This window comes from Pangasianodon hypophthalmus, chromosome 24 (genome assembly GCF_027358585.1).
Source record: "Pangasianodon hypophthalmus isolate fPanHyp1 chromosome 24, fPanHyp1.pri, whole genome shotgun sequence".
Classification (NCBI taxonomy): domain Eukaryota; kingdom Metazoa; phylum Chordata; class Actinopteri; order Siluriformes; family Pangasiidae; genus Pangasianodon; species Pangasianodon hypophthalmus.
Window position 1 is genome coordinate 385,713 of NC_069733.1, and position 19,103 is coordinate 404,815.

A 19,103-nucleotide genomic window follows, 5' to 3' on the forward strand; every position below is an offset into this window, starting at 1 on the left:
CAGCTCTGCAGACGGAAACGCCTTGTTGACGAGAGAGGGCAACGGAGAATGGCCAGACTGGTTCAAGCTTAAAGAAAGGCTACAGGAACTCATAACCACTCTGTACAACTGTGGTGAGCAGAAAAGCACAACAGACTGCACAGAATATGTGCATTCTTCACTTGAAGAAATATGTAGCCTGGTCTGATGAATCTGGATTTCTGCTGAGGAACACAGATGGTAGGTCAGAATCTGGCATGAATAGAATGAATCCATGGATCCATCCTGCCTTGTGTCACCAATCCAGGCTGGTGGAGGTGGTGCGATGGTGTGGGGAATGGTTTCTTGGCACACTTTGGGCTTGTTAATATCAATCATGGCTTGAATGCACAGGGTATTTGAGTATAGTTTCTGACCATGTGCATCACTTCATTTCCACAATTTACCATCTTCTAATGGCTTATTATTCCAGCATGATAATGCACCATGTCACAAAGCAAAAGTCGTCACAAACTGGTTTCATGAACATTACGATGAGTTCAGTGATCTTCAGTGGCCTTCCCAGTCACCAGATCTGAATCCATTATAACACCTTTGGACGCAGTAGAACAGGAGACTCACAGCATGGAAGTGCAGAATTGCGTGATGCGATCATGTCAACGTGGACCAGAATCTCAAAGAAGTGTTTCCAACATCTAGTAGAATCCATGGACATACACTATGTAGACAAAAGTTTGTGGACACCTGACCATCACACCCATATGTGCCTCTTCCCCAAACTGCTGCCACAGAATCTGAAGCACACAACTGTACAGAACGTCTCTGTGTGCTGTAGCATTACAGTTTCCCTTCACTGGAACTAAGAGACTCAAACCTGCTCCAGCATGACAATGCCCCTGTGCACAAAGCCAGCTCCATGAAGACATGGTGTGTGAGGGTTGGAGTGGAAGAACTCGAGTGTCCTGCACAGAGCCCTGACCTCAACCCCACTGAACACCTTTGGGATGAACTGGAACACCGACTGAACCCCAGACCTCCTCGACATCCCAACATCAGCGCCTGACCTCACTAATGCTCTTGTAGCTGAATGAACACAAATCCCCACAGCCACGCTCCAACATCTAGTGGAAACCTTCCCAGAAGAGTGGAGCTCATTATAACAGCAAACACACAGGGGAATAAATCTGGAATGAGACGTTCAACATGCACATATGAGTATAATGGTCAGGTGTCCCAATACTTTCATCTATATATTGTACTAAAGTGTTCCTAATAAAGTGCTCGGTGAGTGTACACATACACATAGTCTCTGTGGGCATGCCTTGCTCTACAGTGGCAGCTTTTTAGAAGTAAACATGGCTAATCAGGGTATATATATATATATATATTTTTTTAGTTTATTCATGTGTGTTACCTTCTGAATTCAGTTCTGTTGGGCCAAAAATGCAGCAGCTGGACCTGAAACATTGGGTGATACAGGTCTCAGGTCTGCTTTCTCAAGGAGAAGAGCGCTGATATGAGGAATAAAAATGTGAATCGAAGAGAGAAGAGTGTAGAGATAAGAGGAAATAATCTGATCAGATCACATCAGTGTAAATACGACTGTCCTCTGTGTGAGCTCGTCCAGCTCGAGCCTTTACTTTACTTCTGGTGGGGAAGTGTGCACAATAATAATAATAATAATAATAATAATAATAATAATAATAATAATAATAAATCACCTTTCTCAGAGCCAAGGTCACTTTACAGAGGAGGGCTGCTTTAAAACAGCAGACTAACAGAACAGGGAATAATAATCACACAATCACACTGCTCCAGAAACTCACACTTTAATATTACATGTGACGTTACACATTACATGTGTCTACACAAATGCAGTAAAAAACAAATATTCAGCTTTAAAATTTAGATGCCTTTCATCATAATAAAACATGTACAAACATTTCATATAAAACCATGGCACTGCTTTAAACAACCTCCTCACTTAATAATTTTCTAAATGTGGACGTTTCAGAGATTCGGCTCGTATTCAGAGTCAGTAACATGGTTTGAAGAATAAGCTGACTGAGCGCTCACTGAAATCCAGCTTCTTTCACAACTTTATCCATACAAACACTTTATAAGAAGAGCGAAGTCTCTGATTAAGATGCATCTCCTCTGATCTCCTTCATGTGAAAATACTTTGCATATTTCACATAAACACTAATAACACCTGAGGAGGGCATTTTTGGTAAAGCTGAAGCAGGTTTTCTCCCCCTATTCTCTGTTGCTCTCAGTGTTTGTGGGTTCAGTAAGCTCAGTGTGTACTAAGTCCTGCTCTTCTCCTGGATCATGGTTAGCATTTCCAGTCATTGGGCGCAGCTTGTGTCTGTTGTTTTCATCTTTCTTACGGAGCTGCTGATTTTCTCTCCTCAGACGCACATACATCACCATCAGGAACACAAACGCAGCTACAACCAGCAGCAGCAGCAGCATCAGTACAATCCCACACGCTGGTACACCTCCCTCCTGCCTGATGTCTGGACATGGCTCTGCAAAACACACACAGAAGAATCACCCTGTGAGCTTTCCAGTGTTCCAGAGTCCCATCACACCATCACACATTATTTACAGCATGTGGCTCTGATACCCATTTTAACATGCAGTCATTCCATTCATAGATATTATCTGTTCAGGTATAAAATCAAGCCTACAGTCTTCTGTTCATTTGAAATGAAACGTGTAGGTCATTAATTATTCCAGGTTTGACCATCATGTGGCAGAAACAGATTTCTAGCCCTCAGTGCAGTGTGGAAACTGTTCATGTGTGTGTTTCTGTAAAAGCTTTTCCTTTTATTGCCTGCTTTCTGCCGGAGTTATTTAGTTTAGTGTGTAGCTCAGCGTCAGAGCTTTTTAATAAATATAAAACTAAATATACAGAAGAAACAGAGGAATTATAGATGTACCAGAGACACTGCTTCGTCCTCCAGAGTCAGTCTGGGACACAGACACATCTAGAGAACCGAATAAAACATCACATGATCAGTCTGCAAGACCTCCACACACTGAGGCAGGACAGAAAGAATGTTTATGTGGTTCGTTTTTGATCCATATTAAAGTGTCAGGAGGTAAAAACACACTACAAAGAGAATCAGACTTTATTTCTCTTTTACACTTCACCAGTTCTAATTCAGACATAAAGCCTGACTGCTCTGAAAGTGGATTAAAGCTCTGTGCTGGTTTTTACTTCCGTACAGAAACGTAGGTGACACCAGAGGAGGCGTGAGACACGAATACAGATCTACAGAGCTCTTATTGATTCATTCCATCACTGAGAGAGAACTGGTGTGGGTCTTGCAGAGTGATGCTGTGATGGAGCCTGACTGACTTCCTGCTTTATTAACTAGATGTGCTCTCTGAGCGCTCTAGATCTGAATCCATTGTGTTCTGCAGGGAGACGTGCTCTTTATGTTTCTGTATTAACACACAGAGAGGTTACGCTGAATTACACTGAGACTGCACAACACCTGCTGCGGCTCATTTTCATTTTCTGTGCTCTTTACTGCAGTGATACAAACACTCAGACTCCTTCACACCATGTTTGTGAGGTTCGTTATAAAGCTGATCTGAGAAGAGCCGTTTCTGTCAGGAATCAGACTACAGCACACACACACACACACACACACACACACACCTCCAGTCTCAGCTCATACAGTTTTAAACCCAGACTGTCACTGTTTAAAAGCTGTATTCAGTAGTGAATTCAGCATTCAGTACAACTACAACTACAACTGTTACACGTACAGATACTTTTTCTTACAGTTATATACAGTATTTGCTGATTTACACTCTCTTACCTCTCATATGGACCTTTAAGATGGCTAAAGTCTCATTGTTCACTACATCCCGTACTGTGTAGCTGCCACTGTCAGAGACATTTCCATCTTTAATCTGAAGAGTGTTGAAGCGAGACGCTCTCTCTTTATAATCTGGACTGCACTGTGTCTTCTCATTGTCCACGGTGCAGATCTGCAGGTCTGATGGTTGTGCAGCATCACTCGCAGTAAAACTCACCTCCACCCGGTCAGTGAGGGGTAAGTACACGTCTATGGGCTCGCCTGGGGTAATCTCACGGCTCATCACTTGAGCTAAGGAGAGGAAAGTTAGGGAATTAGAAATACGAGCAGAAAGTGTGTAGTGTTGAGGTTAATGCCCACATTACAGAAATAATAACACAAAACTAAATCTATAAACACAAAACCACACACAACAGCACTACAGCATCACCACAACACAATGAGATGCAGATAAACAGAAAAATTACTTTACAGAGATTAGAGAAGGTGAGAATCAGGTGCTACAGTGAACACTACAAAACTGACTGATGTTTGTGTCTCTCAGAAACAGAACTCATTACTAAACTGCAGGACGTCCAGCCAGGAGCCTGACAGCTTTCCTCTTTATTTTTAATACTCTGTGTGTGTGTGTGTGTGTGTGTGTGTGTGTGTGTGAATAAATGATGTGCTTTATTTTATTTAGACATTGTGGAAAATTAGGCTACAACAATTTTTATTATATTAGGAATATTCTGACAGTCCAACACAGTTTAGCAACAAGTTCTGCTTTTAAGACAAATACCTTCCCTTTAACTGACTTCTCAACCATGCGGTAGAGCTGACTTTGACAGTGAAAAAACCTATGAGAAGAAAGAAAATCTGCCCATCATCCTGATTGGTGTGGGGCTCCAACCCCCCTTAATCAATGTGCATAAAGAGTATCTTATTTCAACACAACTGTGTGGAGCAGCAGTTCCTGCACTTTCCCCACTCTGACAGCAGGGGCAGCACCACAAATCACTCCCCAAAGATTAGGGCATAAAGCAGGAATTTGGTAGGTAAGCGATAACCATGATGTTTTTCAGATAGAAGAGACCTTAAAGAATAGGAATATGATATTAAATATCAAAAATGTTTTAAATCCATTGTGCCAGAATTTTACAAAAACATGCTGAACCGTGCGGTTGATATGTCGGTAAAAGGTAGAAATGACCATGAGGCAGGGCAGATGTTAGCATAGTAGTTAGTATGGGAGGAAGATGTTTGAGTGGAAAAAGCAAACAAATACAATGAAATTAGATTATATTACTAAAACACAATATTATCCTATTACATTATATGTCAGCATATGCCTTATTAAGCACATATATGTTATGTAACACAGATACGTTAGTAAACACAGATGTTTGTTCCAAATTGCAGTTATTGATATGTTCGATATGAAATATGTAATCAAAATGAACTCAGTGATACCTGGAATTAATGTTTTTTTTTTTTAAATTACAGTTTTGTTCATAGAATCAAAATTGTTTAAATGTATAAAATGACAAACAATGCCTGATTTTAAAGCAGAAATGCCATATGAGGAAGTATATATCAATATATACAGATGTGTGTACCTAGCCATTGTACTGATTGGACATTTACAGGCCAAAAACATGTTGATGGAGTGTAAAAAAGCAATAAACTGTTTTACGGTTTTAAAGAGAGATTAAAATGATTGTGTTTCACGAAAAATGTTAAGGAAAATAGCAATTTGTGAATAGCATCTTTTACCATAAACTGACATCTCAACCGTATGGTAGAGGTCTATATTTTCTAAAAAGAAAAAGGGTGAAGTTATGAAAAAAACTGTTAGACATTGTTATTTGGTGCTCTAGTAATAGGTATTTATGGTTAAATTTTTTTTCATCACCTATTTTAATGAGTGACAGTTAAAGGGTTAATGAAGCCGGGTCAGCGCTGGTTCTGAATGACAAGGAAAACAGTTACATATAGAATCAGTATTTAGTTTCATTCCTCCTAACCTAATGAGACGAGGAGCTTTAGCACTAACTGGAAAAGGTCTTATGAGTGAAAAAAAAGAAGGACACTTACTCTCAATGACGAGCCGCACGTCACAGACGTCTTTGCCATCACACTGACACGTGTATAAACCTCTCGTACTGTAATCAGCTGCAGTGATGGTGAGATGTGGATTCCCCTTCAGGTACTGATCATGAGAGACGTTAAATCTCTCCTCTGACCTGCATGACGTCTGATCACACCGAGCCAGAACACTGAATGGTTTATCAAACAGGGTCCATTTGAGTGAACCAGAACATTTCCAGTCACCGGTGAGAGTAGCAGGGTGATAAAGTTTGGCTGTTACTGAACGTTCACCAGACACAGTGGCAGCAACTGAAGAAAACAGGAACAAGAAAAAGGAAGTAGAGTTAATGTAAGCTATTAACACACATCACTGAGTAGATAATGCTAATGCTGAACACACCAACACCATGTCACAATACATGTGAATAATGAGACGACAGATTTGTTCATCAGTTAGCATATAGCAGTGTGTGTGTGTGTGTGTGTTTACACACTACTAACAGGAAAAGAAGACTTACAGGTGAAAATCTGCAGCCCGAACAGAAGTGTGTAGCTCCACATGTCTGCAGAAACACAGAACACACACAGAGTTCATCAATCAATCAATAATTTGCTAATTTGTTTGACATGAAGTGATTCTGTGGTGAATTTACTGTTGACTGTAAAAGTATTATGTTGGTCAAATATCAGCGGCTTGTCTCACTAACTGTGAGTGTGAGGTGAGTTCACTGCATCGAGTCGACAGCTTCGAGTCTGGCTTCTGATTCTCACATGGAGGGAAAAGTAAAGACTGGCGTGTCTGTTAGGAGGATTAGCCTGAGTACTGATTAACATTAATACAAGTTCTCCTAGTGTTAATAGTGTAAATGTAAACAAGGGCCTGAGTGAGTGTGTGAGTTTATGTAGTGTGAAGGATTCAGTCAGGATTACTGTCTCTGTGCTTCATTATCTTCATCTCACACTGAAATACGACAGAAATCAAACCTGATACACGAACAATCCCAGATTCTGTGTTTATGGACACAGCTTAATTAATTTTACACTTAATACAAGCTTTGATGTTAAATAATATTACAGCTCAGAATATTATTTTATTTCTATATTTTTTGGGGTGTAACAAACACAATACATAAATGTGTGACTCACACAGTGGAATCAGTATTCTGTTAATAATGCAGAGGTCCCAATCTGCACATCTCATAGAGTTAAATACACTCACTATATATATATAGTGCTGTGCAAGTCTTAGGCATATATATAGATATAGATATAGATATAGATATACAGTCAGGTCTGGAAGTATTTGGACAATGACAGATTTTTTTGTGATTTTGCCTTTATACACCACCACAATGGATTTGAAATAAAACAATCAAGATGTGATCGAAGTGTAGACTTTCAGCTTCAATTTAAGAAGTTCCACAAAAATATGGCATTTACCATTTAGGAATTACAGCCATTTTGAAAGTCTGAAAGTCTACACTATATAATTAACTTGATCAATAATCCAATAAAATGTGATTAAACTAACTTAAATACATGTTCACTTGAGGTTTTCAGTGATTAATTATGGAAGAATTGTAATGATGATCTTTTATTAAAATAATTCTAATGCACACAATATGTGATTAGACACATATATAATCCTCTGTGCTGTGTGTTATCTTAAACACCTGTGAATAAACATCTGGAACTGTCATAAAATATTTCAGGGGGTTTGAATCCAAAACCCTCCACAGCTACTCCACTGCTAGAGAGTGTGTTTAGAGGCGTACAGCAAGCCTACTGCCGCCACACACCTGCACAAACGCTTCATTATCTTGTTTCATCCTCATAAATACCAGATGGCATCTGTGTATACACAAAGCTCTAACACTGCATCATCTAATCACATTGTCTGTGTAGAAGTCTAAAGCAGGGGTTTGTACACTGTATGCAGCCAGGGATCACTTTAACAGTATTTAAAGGTGTTCAATAACATACGTATATATTAACTATAGACCTTTACTGAAGTTGATGTTTTTGAGTTATTGAGGTATGAATTAAACCTGTTCTATTCAAGTGAGCAGTAAAACACTAATAACTATAACAATTCAATAATAACCTGAAAGCAGTGTAAAGCACTGAGAGTGTGTGTTTAAGGACAGTGCACAGTACAGAACACCACTCCCTTTGTTCTAATGAGGATGTTCCTGTTTACAGACCAGGTTGATTTAACAGATGAATGTACAATACGCTCATTAATTATCATTAATTAACATTGTTTATAAATTAAAAGAAAGATCGTCTGCTGTAATTTGAATTAAATCTGTGATGTTTTTCTCAGTTTTAATAGTTATGTGTGTTCCTGAGAGATGAGGAACTACAGAATATGCAAATCAGCACACAGCACTGCAGCTCTAACGCTCACTGCAGCTCCCTCAGTGTGAGTTTAATAAAATTACACTTTTATATTAACACATTCATCATATTTCCATCTTTTAATCCTCACTCTATAGTGTGTATGAGGGTAATAAATCTGTAATAAACTCACCGGGAGAAAACAATCACTTCTTCACTCTGCTCTTCTCTCTTCCAGCCTTTGAGACAGAGGAGTGCAGGTGGGGGGGTGGGGCTGATGACATCATCACCACACCTGAAGCCACCTGCAGGGATGTGAGTGGTGCATCTGTAGTACAGGAAGTCAGGGGAAGCTTCTGGAACATTCTGACTGGACAGAGTTGCTGTCATGCTAAATTCGGTCCTGTCCTAAATGTCACACCCTTTTTCACTACATAGTGCACGATTTCAGGGGTTCTGGAATTCTGCAGTCGGATCCCAGAGCCTAGTGCAGGATGTTCAGTGCTCAGATTTGTGTAATGTATTCATGTAAACAACATGTTCAAGTTTATAAAGTACACAAAACAAAAAAAAAACTCTTATCACAAGATAAACTTCAGGCATCATGTTTCTGCTCTAAACCTCCATTTTGCTTCCTTGATTTTGTTTTGTTGTCTAACCCTTACTTAAAACAGAATATTATTTACACTTCTGTATTGTGTAACAACTCCAACCTTTTTGTTATGTTGTATTGAACATATTACAGCTCTCCAGTGTTCATAAACACAACCCTGACCTATTAACATCTTTTTAGTCTGAGTACCCAGGATAATCAATATAAAAGAAATCTCTACTCCAATAGTGGTTTAATAAAAATATTAGATTAGCTTCTCAGCTGTTTAATGCAAACAGCTCACACTTATAGTTCAGTAAAATCTTCCAGTTACTAAAAGAGAATTTGCTGTGATGATGATGTTTTGAACAGAGTTGTGTATAAAGAGCCAGATTACAGTATCACCGTCTCCTCACTGTTTACTGCAGTAAATTAGTTGCTTGTGAATTTGTTTATCCAAAACCTGTGTGAAAAATAGAAAATGAGCTGTAATGTTGGCGACTGACACCCGTGTGGTGTAAACTGGGCAGGCGACACAGATCAGGTAGTGGCATCCAGTGCACTCATTAAATCCCACAATGCACTGCAGCATATTAGTGTCCAAATGCTGCACCCTAGCCTATACGCAATACCCATAATGCACTTTGAGGGAATAGGGCACCATTTCACCAACAGTGTACAGTGCACTTCAGCTTCACCTCCTGATTTCAGTTCTGTTCAGATGCAGCAGCTGGACCTGAAACATTGGGTGAGACGGGTCTCAGGTCTGCTTTCTCAAGGAGAAGAGCGCTGATATGATCACATTTCAAATTAATGAGGTTTTGTTGTCTAACCCTTACTTAATAATAAGGGAATAATAACCACACAATCACACTGCTCAAGAAACGCACACTTTAATGTTTCATGTGACATTACTTTCTATACAAATGCAGTAAAAAACAAAAACAGTTCAAAAAACACAGTAAAAAATGCAGTAAAAAAACAAAAACAGTAAAAAACAAAAACAGTTAAAAAACACAGTAAAAAAATGCAGTAAAAAACAAAAACAGTAAAAAAACAGTATTAACGTAGCGGTACTGGGAGGCTCGCTACCTCTCCAGAGGTCTCCAGAGCAGCTAGTTCGGCCGTCCCCTGCCGGTCCGCCGCTTCAGGGCACCGAGATAGCCGCTCTCATTACACCAGAGGTCAGTCTCGAGAGACTGATTCCCTTAGTAGACTATTTGGCAGCGTGGAAACTTCTGCCAAATGTGTCTCAATGGGTCCTGCATACTGTAGAGAGAGGCTATCCAATTTGGTTCACCACCGCCTCGTTTTTGCGGGGTTCTTCCCACTTTGGTGGGCCCCGAGCAGGCTCTGGTAATGGAACACGAAGTAAACACTCTCTTGAGGAAGGAGGCCATCGAGGTGGTCCCTCCTTACAACAGAGAGTCTGGGTTCTACAGCCGGTACTTCATCGTTCCGAGCTCAGACAAGCCGGCGGTTCCTCCCTCGCCGCTCTCTAGCGCTTGGGGCTGCCGGGCGGGAGCAGCCCCCTCCGTGTACCAGCTCCTCATACCGGGAGGCACAAAAACATATGCTCTAAGCCGGGGTCTTCTAAGGCGAAGCCGGATCTGCGGACCGGTCTTCTGTCTGAAAAGACCTTGGCCAAGAATTCCTGACGCTGGTGGCCCAGGACTTCTGAGGGCAGGCCCCTCTGGCGAAGAGCGGTGTAAACCTCATCATACGGTGCCCGTCTCTCCTCAGTGCCCTCAGGAGATTGATCTGCCAACTCTGCCACCCTGTCAATTGAACCACTCAGTCATGCGAATGAAGTTCAGGATGCTCACGATCAAACAAGTCGTGTCTCAGATCAGCTCCGAGGACTGGTTTGTCACAATCGATCTAAAAGACGCATACTTCCATATCTCCATCCTTCCCCAATACAGGCAGTTCCTGAGGCTTGCTTTCGGGGGCGAAGCTTACCAATATCGGGTTCTTCCGTTCGGCCTGGCACTCTCATCCGGCACTTTCACGAAGTGTGTGGATGCTGCTCTGGCTCCTCTGCGACTCCAGGGCAGCCGCATACTGAATTATATCGACGATTGGTTGATATTAGCTCAATCGGAGCAGGCGGTGGTTTGGCATCGAGATGTCATTCTCGCCCACATGAAAGAGCTGGGGTTAAGACTAAACGCCAAGAAAAGTGTGCTTTCTCCAGTACAGAGAACCACTTATCTGGGCGTGGTGTGGGATTCGACCACGATGCAGGCACGTCGGATCGATTCGACCCTCACAGCAGTCACGAGAATGAGAGAAGGCCGGTCACTCACTGTAAAGCAGTTCCAGAAACTGCTGGGTCTGATGGCAGCTGCGTCCAACGTGATACCTTTTGGCCTGCTGTACATGAGACCCCTACAGTGGTGGCTCAAGACCAAGGGGTTCTCCCCGAGAGGAAACCCGCTTCGCATGATCAAGGTCACGCGGCGGTGCCTACGTGCCTAAGACATGTGGAGGGAACCTTGGTTCTTGTCTCAGGGCCCGGTGCTGGGAGCTCCTTGTCGCCGCATAACGCTAGCGACGGAAGCATCTCTCACCGGTTGGGGAGCGGTCATGAGTGGCCGCGCAGCCGGCGGTCTGTGGAGCGGCCTCCATCTCACGTGGCACATCAACTGCCTGGAGACGAGGGCCGTGTATCTAGCATTGAAACACTTTCTCCCGGACCCAAGAGATCGCCATGTGTTGGTGCACACCGACAACACAGCAGTGGTCTCTTACATCAACCACCAGGGAGGTCTGCGTTCGCGCCCCCTTTACAGGCTGGCGCGCCAGATCCTTGTGTGGTCCCAGGGGAAACTCCTTTCACTGAGAGCAGTTTACATCCCTGGACATCTCGATATGGGAGCAGACATCCTGTCGAGGCAGGGGCCGAGGCCCGGGGAATGGAGAGTGTTTGGCCAGGCTCAGGTGGATCTGTTTGCGACTCAGGAGACGTCGCACTGTCCCCTCTGGGACGTGGCCGAGGCTTCATCTGTATGCCTTTCCCCCGATCGCTCTGCTCCCGTGAGTTCTGGAGAGAGTGCGCCGGGACGGGGTCCTTCTGTTGTAGTAGCCCCGTTCTGGCCGGGCCGAGTACGGCTCTCGGACCTGATTTCCCTTCTCGACGGCTCTCCATGGGAGATTCCCGTCAGGAGGGATCTCCTCTCACAGGTGGGTCCACCCTCGCCCGGAGTGGTGGAAGCTTTGGGTGTGGGTGCAAGCCCGATTCTCCGCAGGGTTGGTCTGTGGGCAGACACCCCATAGTTACACGTTTCCTCCGCGGTGTGCTGAGGCTGAGGCCTCCGGTACGATCTTGTGTCCCTCCGTGGGGCCTGGCTGTGGTGTTAGAGGCTCTCTCTAAAGAGAGCTGGGGATCTTCGGGCCCTCTCAGTGGCCCCCTCTTATTTAGACTTTGCGCCTGGTCTGGCCAAAGCGTTTCTCTACCCTCAAGCGGGTTATGTTCCTAAAGTTCCCTCCTCTACACCACGGCCTGTCGTGCTCCAGGCCTTCTGTCTTCCTCCCTTTTGGGAGCCCGACCAGCAGAGGCTTAACTGTGTGTGTGTCAGGTTCTATGGCCTCGATATGCGAGCCACTCCAGGCTCTTCTGTTCTCTCACCCTAGCTGTGCTCTTCCACACTCAGCAGGGATTTGTAAGTCTGGTGAAGTGGGCATACTCGTTCCCATATCGTTTCAACGCAGCTCGAGTTCCTAAAGGGGAACGTCTCTAGGTTATGCATATAACCATGGTTCCCCGAGGGAACGAGACGCTGCGTCTCAGTGCCATACTTCCGGCATCCCTGTGAGTGCTTGCTTCATTTCTCAGAAGCTGCCGCTGTATCCACCGCTTGTGCTTTTAAGCTTCCGTGTCGTCACCCCGCCCGTGACTTCTCGCCCATCCATTGGACTGATTACACATGTGATTCAGAGCGTGGTCACGCTGAGGGCGTTCCCATAGTGTTTCGACGCAGCGTCTCGTTCCCTCGGGGAACCATGGTTACATGCGGTTCATTCATAACTTTATCCATAAAAACACTTTATAAGAAGAGCGAAGTCTCTGATTAAGACGCGTCTCCTCTGATCTCCTTCACGCGAAAACACTTTGCATATTTCACATAAACACTAATAACACCTGAGGAAGAAATTTTTGGTAAAGCTGAAGCAGGAAGAGTGAAATATAATACGACCTCACATAAAATTCAGAAATAAAAGCAACCAGACAAACAGACAATAACACACACGCATCTCTAACAATTGATTGTTACTGAAAATTGTAAAAAAAAAAAAAAAAAAAAAAAAAAATTGTTACCACAAAAAAAACAACAACGGATTTTAATATGTACTCATTTTTTCCCAAAAAGTAAAGCAACATTCAGAATGCTGATAACTAAACAACTAACTCTGATAACGAAAAACATAGAACTGGAGGAGGGGGTACTTTCCTCGTACCATGACTGTAGGATCAGATCCAGATTGATAAAGATCAATCTGGTAATGTGACCTGATATAGTGCATCAGTTATTATGCGTTATAAAAGGTCTTACTGAGGTCTTTAATACCTGTACTAAAGGTTAAAGGGAAGTCTATAAGGCACGGCGTGATATAGTGCATCAGTTATTATGTGTTATAAAAGGTCTTACTGAGGTGTTTAATACCTGTACTAAAGGTTAAAGGGAAGTCTATAAGGCACGGGGTGATATAGTGCATCAGTTATTATGTGTCATAAAAGGTCTTACTGAGGTGTTTAATACCTGTAATAAAGGTTAAAGGGAAGTCTATAAGGCACGGGGTGATATAGTGCATCAGTTATTATGTGTTATAAAAGGTCTTACTGAGGTGTTTAATACCTGTAATAAAGGTTAAAGGGAAGTCTATAAGGCACGGGGTGTCAGTGGATGGAATGTAACAGGAGTAAACTCACGTCCTCACTTAGCACCAGTCAGTAAAAGAAGTTTCAGTAGTTCCTGATCAGTAGTTTTACACACTGTGGCTCGTCTACACTCTGATTATCACATCAGTAGTTATTTATTCTGGTCCTTTCTTACGGATAATACTGAATTATGAAGAAAAGCACCACGTTTCCCTGCGTGTGCTGAATTAGACGTGACTGAAACGCATCATTAAACACCACTGAACACGTCTGAAGTCAATTTGCTCAGCGTGATTTGAGAACCATTAACACCCTAACCCTGACCCCGACACTGTTACCTCACTGTGACTGTACAACATCCGTCACTTGTGTATGTGACCTACAGCTCCACCACCCTGCTGTTTCAGCACTTGCACTCACTCTCATACTGCACACTTCTTCCTGTAAAGGACGTTACTCTATATTTACATTACTGACATATTCTCCATCATGTAACAGCAGGAAATTCAAACTTACTTTCACTCTGATCGTGCAGCACAATAAAGCTCTTCTATTCTATTCTAAAGATTTTATTATAATAGAATAGTGTTCAGTGTTTGTGGGTTCAGTAAGCTCAGTGTGTACTCAGTCCTGCTCTTCTCCTGGATCATGGTTAGCATTTCCATTCATTGGGCGCTGCTCGTGTCCGTTCCTTTCATCTTTCTCACGGAGCTGCTGATTCTCTCTCCTCAGACGCACATACATCACCATCAGAACCACAAACGCAGCTACAACCAGCAGCAGCAGCAGCATCAGTACAATCCCACACGCTGGTACACCTCCCTCCTGCCTGATGTCCGAACCTGGCTGGTCTTCTGCAAAACACACACAGAAGAATCATCAAACAGAAACATCACAACATGATCAGTCTGCAAGACCTCCACACACTGAGGCAGGACAGAAAGGATGTTTATGTGGTTCGTTTTTGATCCATATTAAAGTGTCAGGAGGTAAAAACACACTACAAAGAGAATCAGACTTTATTTCTCCTTTACACTTCACCAGTTCTAATTCAGACATAAAGCCTGACTGCTCTGAAAGTGGATTAAAGCTCTGTGCTGGTTTTTACTTCCGTACAGAAACGTAGGTGACACCAGAGGAGGCGTGAGACACGAATACAGATCTACAGAGCTCTTATTGATTCATTCCATCACTGAGAGAGAACTGGTGTGGGTCTTGCAGAGTGATGCTGTGATGGAGCCTGACTGACTTCCTGCTTTATTAACTAGATGTGCTCTCTGAGCGCTCTAGATCTGAATCCAGTGTGTTCTGCAGGGAGACGTGCTCTTTATGTTTCTGTATTAACACACAGAGAGGTTACGCTGAATTACGCTGAGACTGCACAACACCTGCTGCGGCTCATTTTCATTTTCTGTGCTCTTTACTGCAGTGATACAAACACTCAGACTCCTTCACACCATGTTTGTGAGGTTCGTTATAAAGCTGATCTGAGAAGAGCCGTTTCTGTCAGGAATCAGACTACAGCACACACACACACACACACACACACACACACACCCCTCCAGTCTCAGCTCATACAGTTTTAAACCCAGACTGTCACTGTTTAAAAGCTGTATTCAGTAGTGAATTCAGTATTCAGGACAACTACAACTGTTACACGTACATATACTTTTTCTTATAATTATATACAGTATTTGCTGATTTACACTCTCTTACCTCTCATATGGACCTTTACAATGGTTAAAGTCTCATCATTCACTACATCCCGTACTGTGTAGCTGCCACTGTCAGAGACGTTTCCATCTTTAATCTGAAGAGTGTTGATGCGAGATGCTCTCTCTTTATAATCTGGACTGCACTGTGTCTTCTCATTGTCCACGGTGCAGATCTGCAGGTCTGATGGTTGTGCAGCATCACTCGCAGTAAAACTCACCTCCACCCGGTCAGTGAGGGGTAAGTACACGTCTATGGGCTCGCCTGGGGTAATCTCACGGCTCATCACTTGAGCTAAGGAGAGGAAAGTTAGGGAATTAGAAATACGAGCAGAAAGTGTGTAGGGAAGTAGTAGCTCAGTGGTTAATATGTCAGACTACTGATCGGAAGGTCACAAGCTCAAATCCCAGCACCACCAAGCTGCCACTGCTGGGCCCTTGAGCAAGGCCCTTAACCCTGGACAGCTTACAGTGCATACGCAAAGGTTTCAGACCGTTCTCCTCATTCTGGTATGTTTTAGACTCATTTTAAAATAGATTCAGCTCATTGCTTTTATCATCAATCTACACACAATACTCCACAATGACAAAACAAAATGGGTTTTAAGAAGATTTTATACATTTATGAAAATTAAAAGACATAATTATTCAGGCCCTTTGTTATGACACACACCATCGAGTTCTGGTGCCTCCTACTTCTATCAATCATCCTTCAAATGCTTCTACTTAGTGTTTAGTGGGAAAAAAGAAGGACACTTACTCTCAATGACGAGCCGCACGTCACAGACGTCTTTGCCATCACACTGACACGTGTATAAACCTCTCGTACTGTAATCAGCTGCAGTGATGGTGAGATGTGGATTCCCCTTCAGGTACTGATCATGAGAGATGTTAAATCTCTCCTCTGACCTGCATGACGTCTGATCACACTGAGCCAGAACACTGCCTGGTTTATCAAACAGGGTCCATTTGAGTGAACCAGAACATTTCCAGTCACAGGTGAGAGTAGCAGGGTGATGAAGTTTGGCTTTTACTGAACGTTCACCAGACACAGTGGCAGCAACTGAAGAAAACAACAAGGAAAAAGGAAGTAGAGTTAATGTAAGCTATTAACACAAATCACTGAGTAGATAATGCTAATGCTGAACACACCAACACCATGTCACAATACATGTGAATAATGAGACGACAGATTTGTTCATCAGTTAGCATATAGCAATGTGTGTGTGTGTGTGTGTGTGTGGTACTAATAACAGGAAAAGAAAACTTACAGGTGAAAATCTGCAGCCCGAACAGAAGTGTGTAGCTCCACATGTCTGCAGAAACACAGAGTTATACATCATTAACATTAAAGCAGCTGTTACCTCATTTTTGTGAATAATTTCTTAGTATCTGTAGCTTCTGTGGTGAATTTACTGTCAACTGCAAAAGAAAGAATTATTCCAGACAAATTCAAAATAAAGGGCAAATAAATATCCTCTGTCTGGCTCCCTGATCCACTCTGATGATAAATTCATTTAACAGCACTGCATATTGCACACACTTCATGACAGGAGTTTTGGAATGGGAAAACATTAGGGATGAATGAATGATTATTCTACAAGACCATGTTCATTGTGTTCATTATCTTCATCTCCCACTGAAACATGACAGAAATCAAACCTGCTACACGCACAGTACCAGAATCTGGTTTGTTTATGGACACTGCTTAATTAATTTTACTATTAATACAAGGAGGTCTTGTGTGGGGTGTCCCGGTGTGCAGTGGTTAGTACCTACCAAAAGTGGAACAAGGAAGGACAACCGGTGAACCGAAGGGGAATGTACACTCACACACACACACACACACCACTGACTACCGGCACTACATTCATACACACACACACACACACACAGCGCTACTATGTGAGTATGAAGGTGTGTGATGTGTTTGAGATTTTGATTTAGGAAATGATTGTGTTTATAGAAAATGAAGCCCCACTATAACAATCTCCAGGTGAGGGAGGTAAAGTGAAATAATCCCACTCCTAAACATTTCCTAGCCTTATCTGTCCACGCAGGTAAATAAAGACAAAGAGTGCAGCTGGATCAGTGTGAACATCAGCTGTGTAAAATATCACAGTGTCATTTTCTCTTCAGTACTCACCTGGAATAAAGCATTAACACACCTTCCAGCACTGACACACAGCAAGAGCTTCTACACACCAGCTCTGTTAGCTCTGTTAGCACTCACTGACTCAAAGCAGAGGCAAGTCCACAAGAAAAGCCCTCTGAGCAGCCAAACACCGCCACTCTACAGCACCACAGGCCGAAATAATAATAATAATACTAATAATAACCAAATAATAATAATAATAATAAATAAAAAAGGTTTAAAGGTCGTTATCCGTTTAGAGAGCAGGAAGAGAAGTGAAACCACATGGCGCGCGCGTGTTTCTAACAGCACTGAGAGGAAAATACCGCCTTAGTTCTCCATCGCTCCTATTGGTAGTCGCAGCACCCACGTGACACACACGCAAAAAAAGTGGAACTGCATTCTCTGCACTGCGCATGCGCATCATCACCCCACTCCAGTTCTTTTCAGCAGCAGAGCTGAGACTCACTTTAAGCCTTTACATGTACAGTGTCTCTGTCAGGAATAATCTTTAATCACACAGCAAAGTCTCTTCTAACTGGAATATTTTACTGATTTAATCACTCTGAATATAAATGTGGTTTTTTTATTCAATAGCTGAGAATCTAATACAATATTGTTATTTGGAACAGAGATTTATTTCTAGATTGATTATCTTGGTTAATCTGATTAAAATCCCACACTTTTATTTAATGTGGACAAAAAATACTAACACTGAAAATGTTAAAGCTGTTAAACTTGTAAGATGTTATAAATGGAAGGCCTGAAGACAGTAGAACTCTGAATCTGAAAGAAAGGAAGTAATCAGAAAGTAGCAGAGCTGCAGCTTTGTGAACTAGTTAGAGACGTGTGACAGATGACTGGCTGATCCCAGCATACGAGGCATTACAATAGTCCAGATGGGATCAAATTAAAGCATCAACAGCTTTTCTTAGGTCATGGAAGGAAAGAAATAGTTTCATTTTGCTGATTGTTCTGAGCTGAAGTTTTTAACAGCTGCATTGATTCGTTTTTCAGACTTTACCTCTTGGTCAAAAATTAGCCCAAGCTTTCTTTGTTTTTGTTTCACCACAGCTTTACTCCAATAACTCCAGACTTGTGCTGAGTGATATTACAGCTTCAGGGCTTCATCTACAGGTGAGTGAACAGAACTACTATGAATGGACTTTTCTCTGTTTAATCAATCTATTAATATCAGATATTTAATCATTATATCATAGTATTTTTATCCTGAAGCCCTGAGCTTGTTATGTAACACTACATGTTCAAGCTGTAAGAAATGTTAGTGAGATTTCAGCTCTGTTTCCCGCTGCTGCTCAAACCTATACCTATTAAAGCATTTAAAAATATATAACAGTCATGAAGTCATAGTAATATAGGCTCGTGATTTGACAAAAATCGTGATCTAATCGAAAATATATTCCTGAGGATTAAAGTATGTTAGCAGGTTAGATGTTATTGATGAAACTGCAGTTAAGAAACTGAATTTGTGAATAAGGTTTCTATCGTGAGCTCGGGTTTCTGTCTGTGTGGAGTTTCACATGTTCTCTTTGTGTCT

The 19,103-nt window shown here is 42.2% G+C and overlaps 2 protein-coding genes across 3 annotated transcripts; both read right to left on the reverse strand.

Annotated features, from left to right (window-relative positions):
• Positions 1-1,792: 1,792 nt before the first annotated feature.
• LOC113524950 (uncharacterized) lies at positions 1,793-8,646 on the reverse strand. Of its 2 annotated transcripts, none has more exons than XM_053229065.1 (5): positions 8,419-8,642; positions 6,404-6,448; positions 5,892-6,194; positions 3,816-4,106; positions 1,793-2,510 (listed from the first exon to the last, which is right to left on the reverse strand). In XM_053229065.1, exons 2-5 carry the CDS (start codon positions 6,444-6,446, stop codon positions 2,236-2,238), a joined length of 912 nt encoding a protein of 303 aa, XP_053085040.1. In that variant the 5' UTR covers positions 6,447-6,448; positions 8,419-8,642; the 3' UTR covers positions 1,793-2,235. The 2 variants fall into 2 exon arrangements, with proteins under 2 accessions (XP_053085040.1, XP_053085041.1); XM_053229066.1 differs by lacking the exon at positions 1,793-2,510 and adding an exon at positions 2,532-2,972 and having other exon boundaries at positions 8,419-8,646.
• A 1,048-nt stretch (positions 8,647-9,694) lies between these two features.
• Positions 9,695-17,222, reverse strand: LOC117595913 (uncharacterized). Its single transcript, XM_053229068.1, has 5 exons — positions 17,191-17,222; positions 16,683-16,727; positions 16,172-16,474; positions 15,416-15,706; positions 9,695-14,553 (listed from the first exon to the last, which is right to left on the reverse strand). Exons 2-5 carry the CDS (start codon positions 16,723-16,725, stop codon positions 14,324-14,326), a joined length of 867 nt encoding a protein of 288 aa, XP_053085043.1. The 5' UTR covers positions 16,726-16,727; positions 17,191-17,222; the 3' UTR covers positions 9,695-14,323.
• Between the last annotated feature and the right edge of the window lie 1,881 nt (positions 17,223-19,103).

Coding starts and splice junctions, on each gene's coding strand:
- LOC113524950 (XM_053229065.1), bottom strand. CDS start 6,446: ATGTGGAGCTACACACTTCTGTTCGGGCTGCAGATTTTCACCT. Junction 4,107..5,891: donor CGTGCGGCTCGTCATTGAGA/GTAAGTGTCCTT, acceptor TCCTCTCCTTAG/CTCAAGTGATGAGCCGTGAG. Junction 2,511..3,815: donor CTTAAAGGTCCATATGAGAG/GTAAGAGAGTGT, acceptor TGTGTTTTGCAG/AGCCATGTCCAGACATCAGG.
- LOC117595913 (XM_053229068.1), bottom strand. CDS start 16,725: ATGTGGAGCTACACACTTCTGTTCGGGCTGCAGATTTTCACCT. Junction 15,707..16,171: donor CGTGCGGCTCGTCATTGAGA/GTAAGTGTCCTT, acceptor TCCTCTCCTTAG/CTCAAGTGATGAGCCGTGAG. Junction 14,554..15,415: donor TGTAAAGGTCCATATGAGAG/GTAAGAGAGTGT, acceptor TGTGTTTTGCAG/AAGACCAGCCAGGTTCGGAC.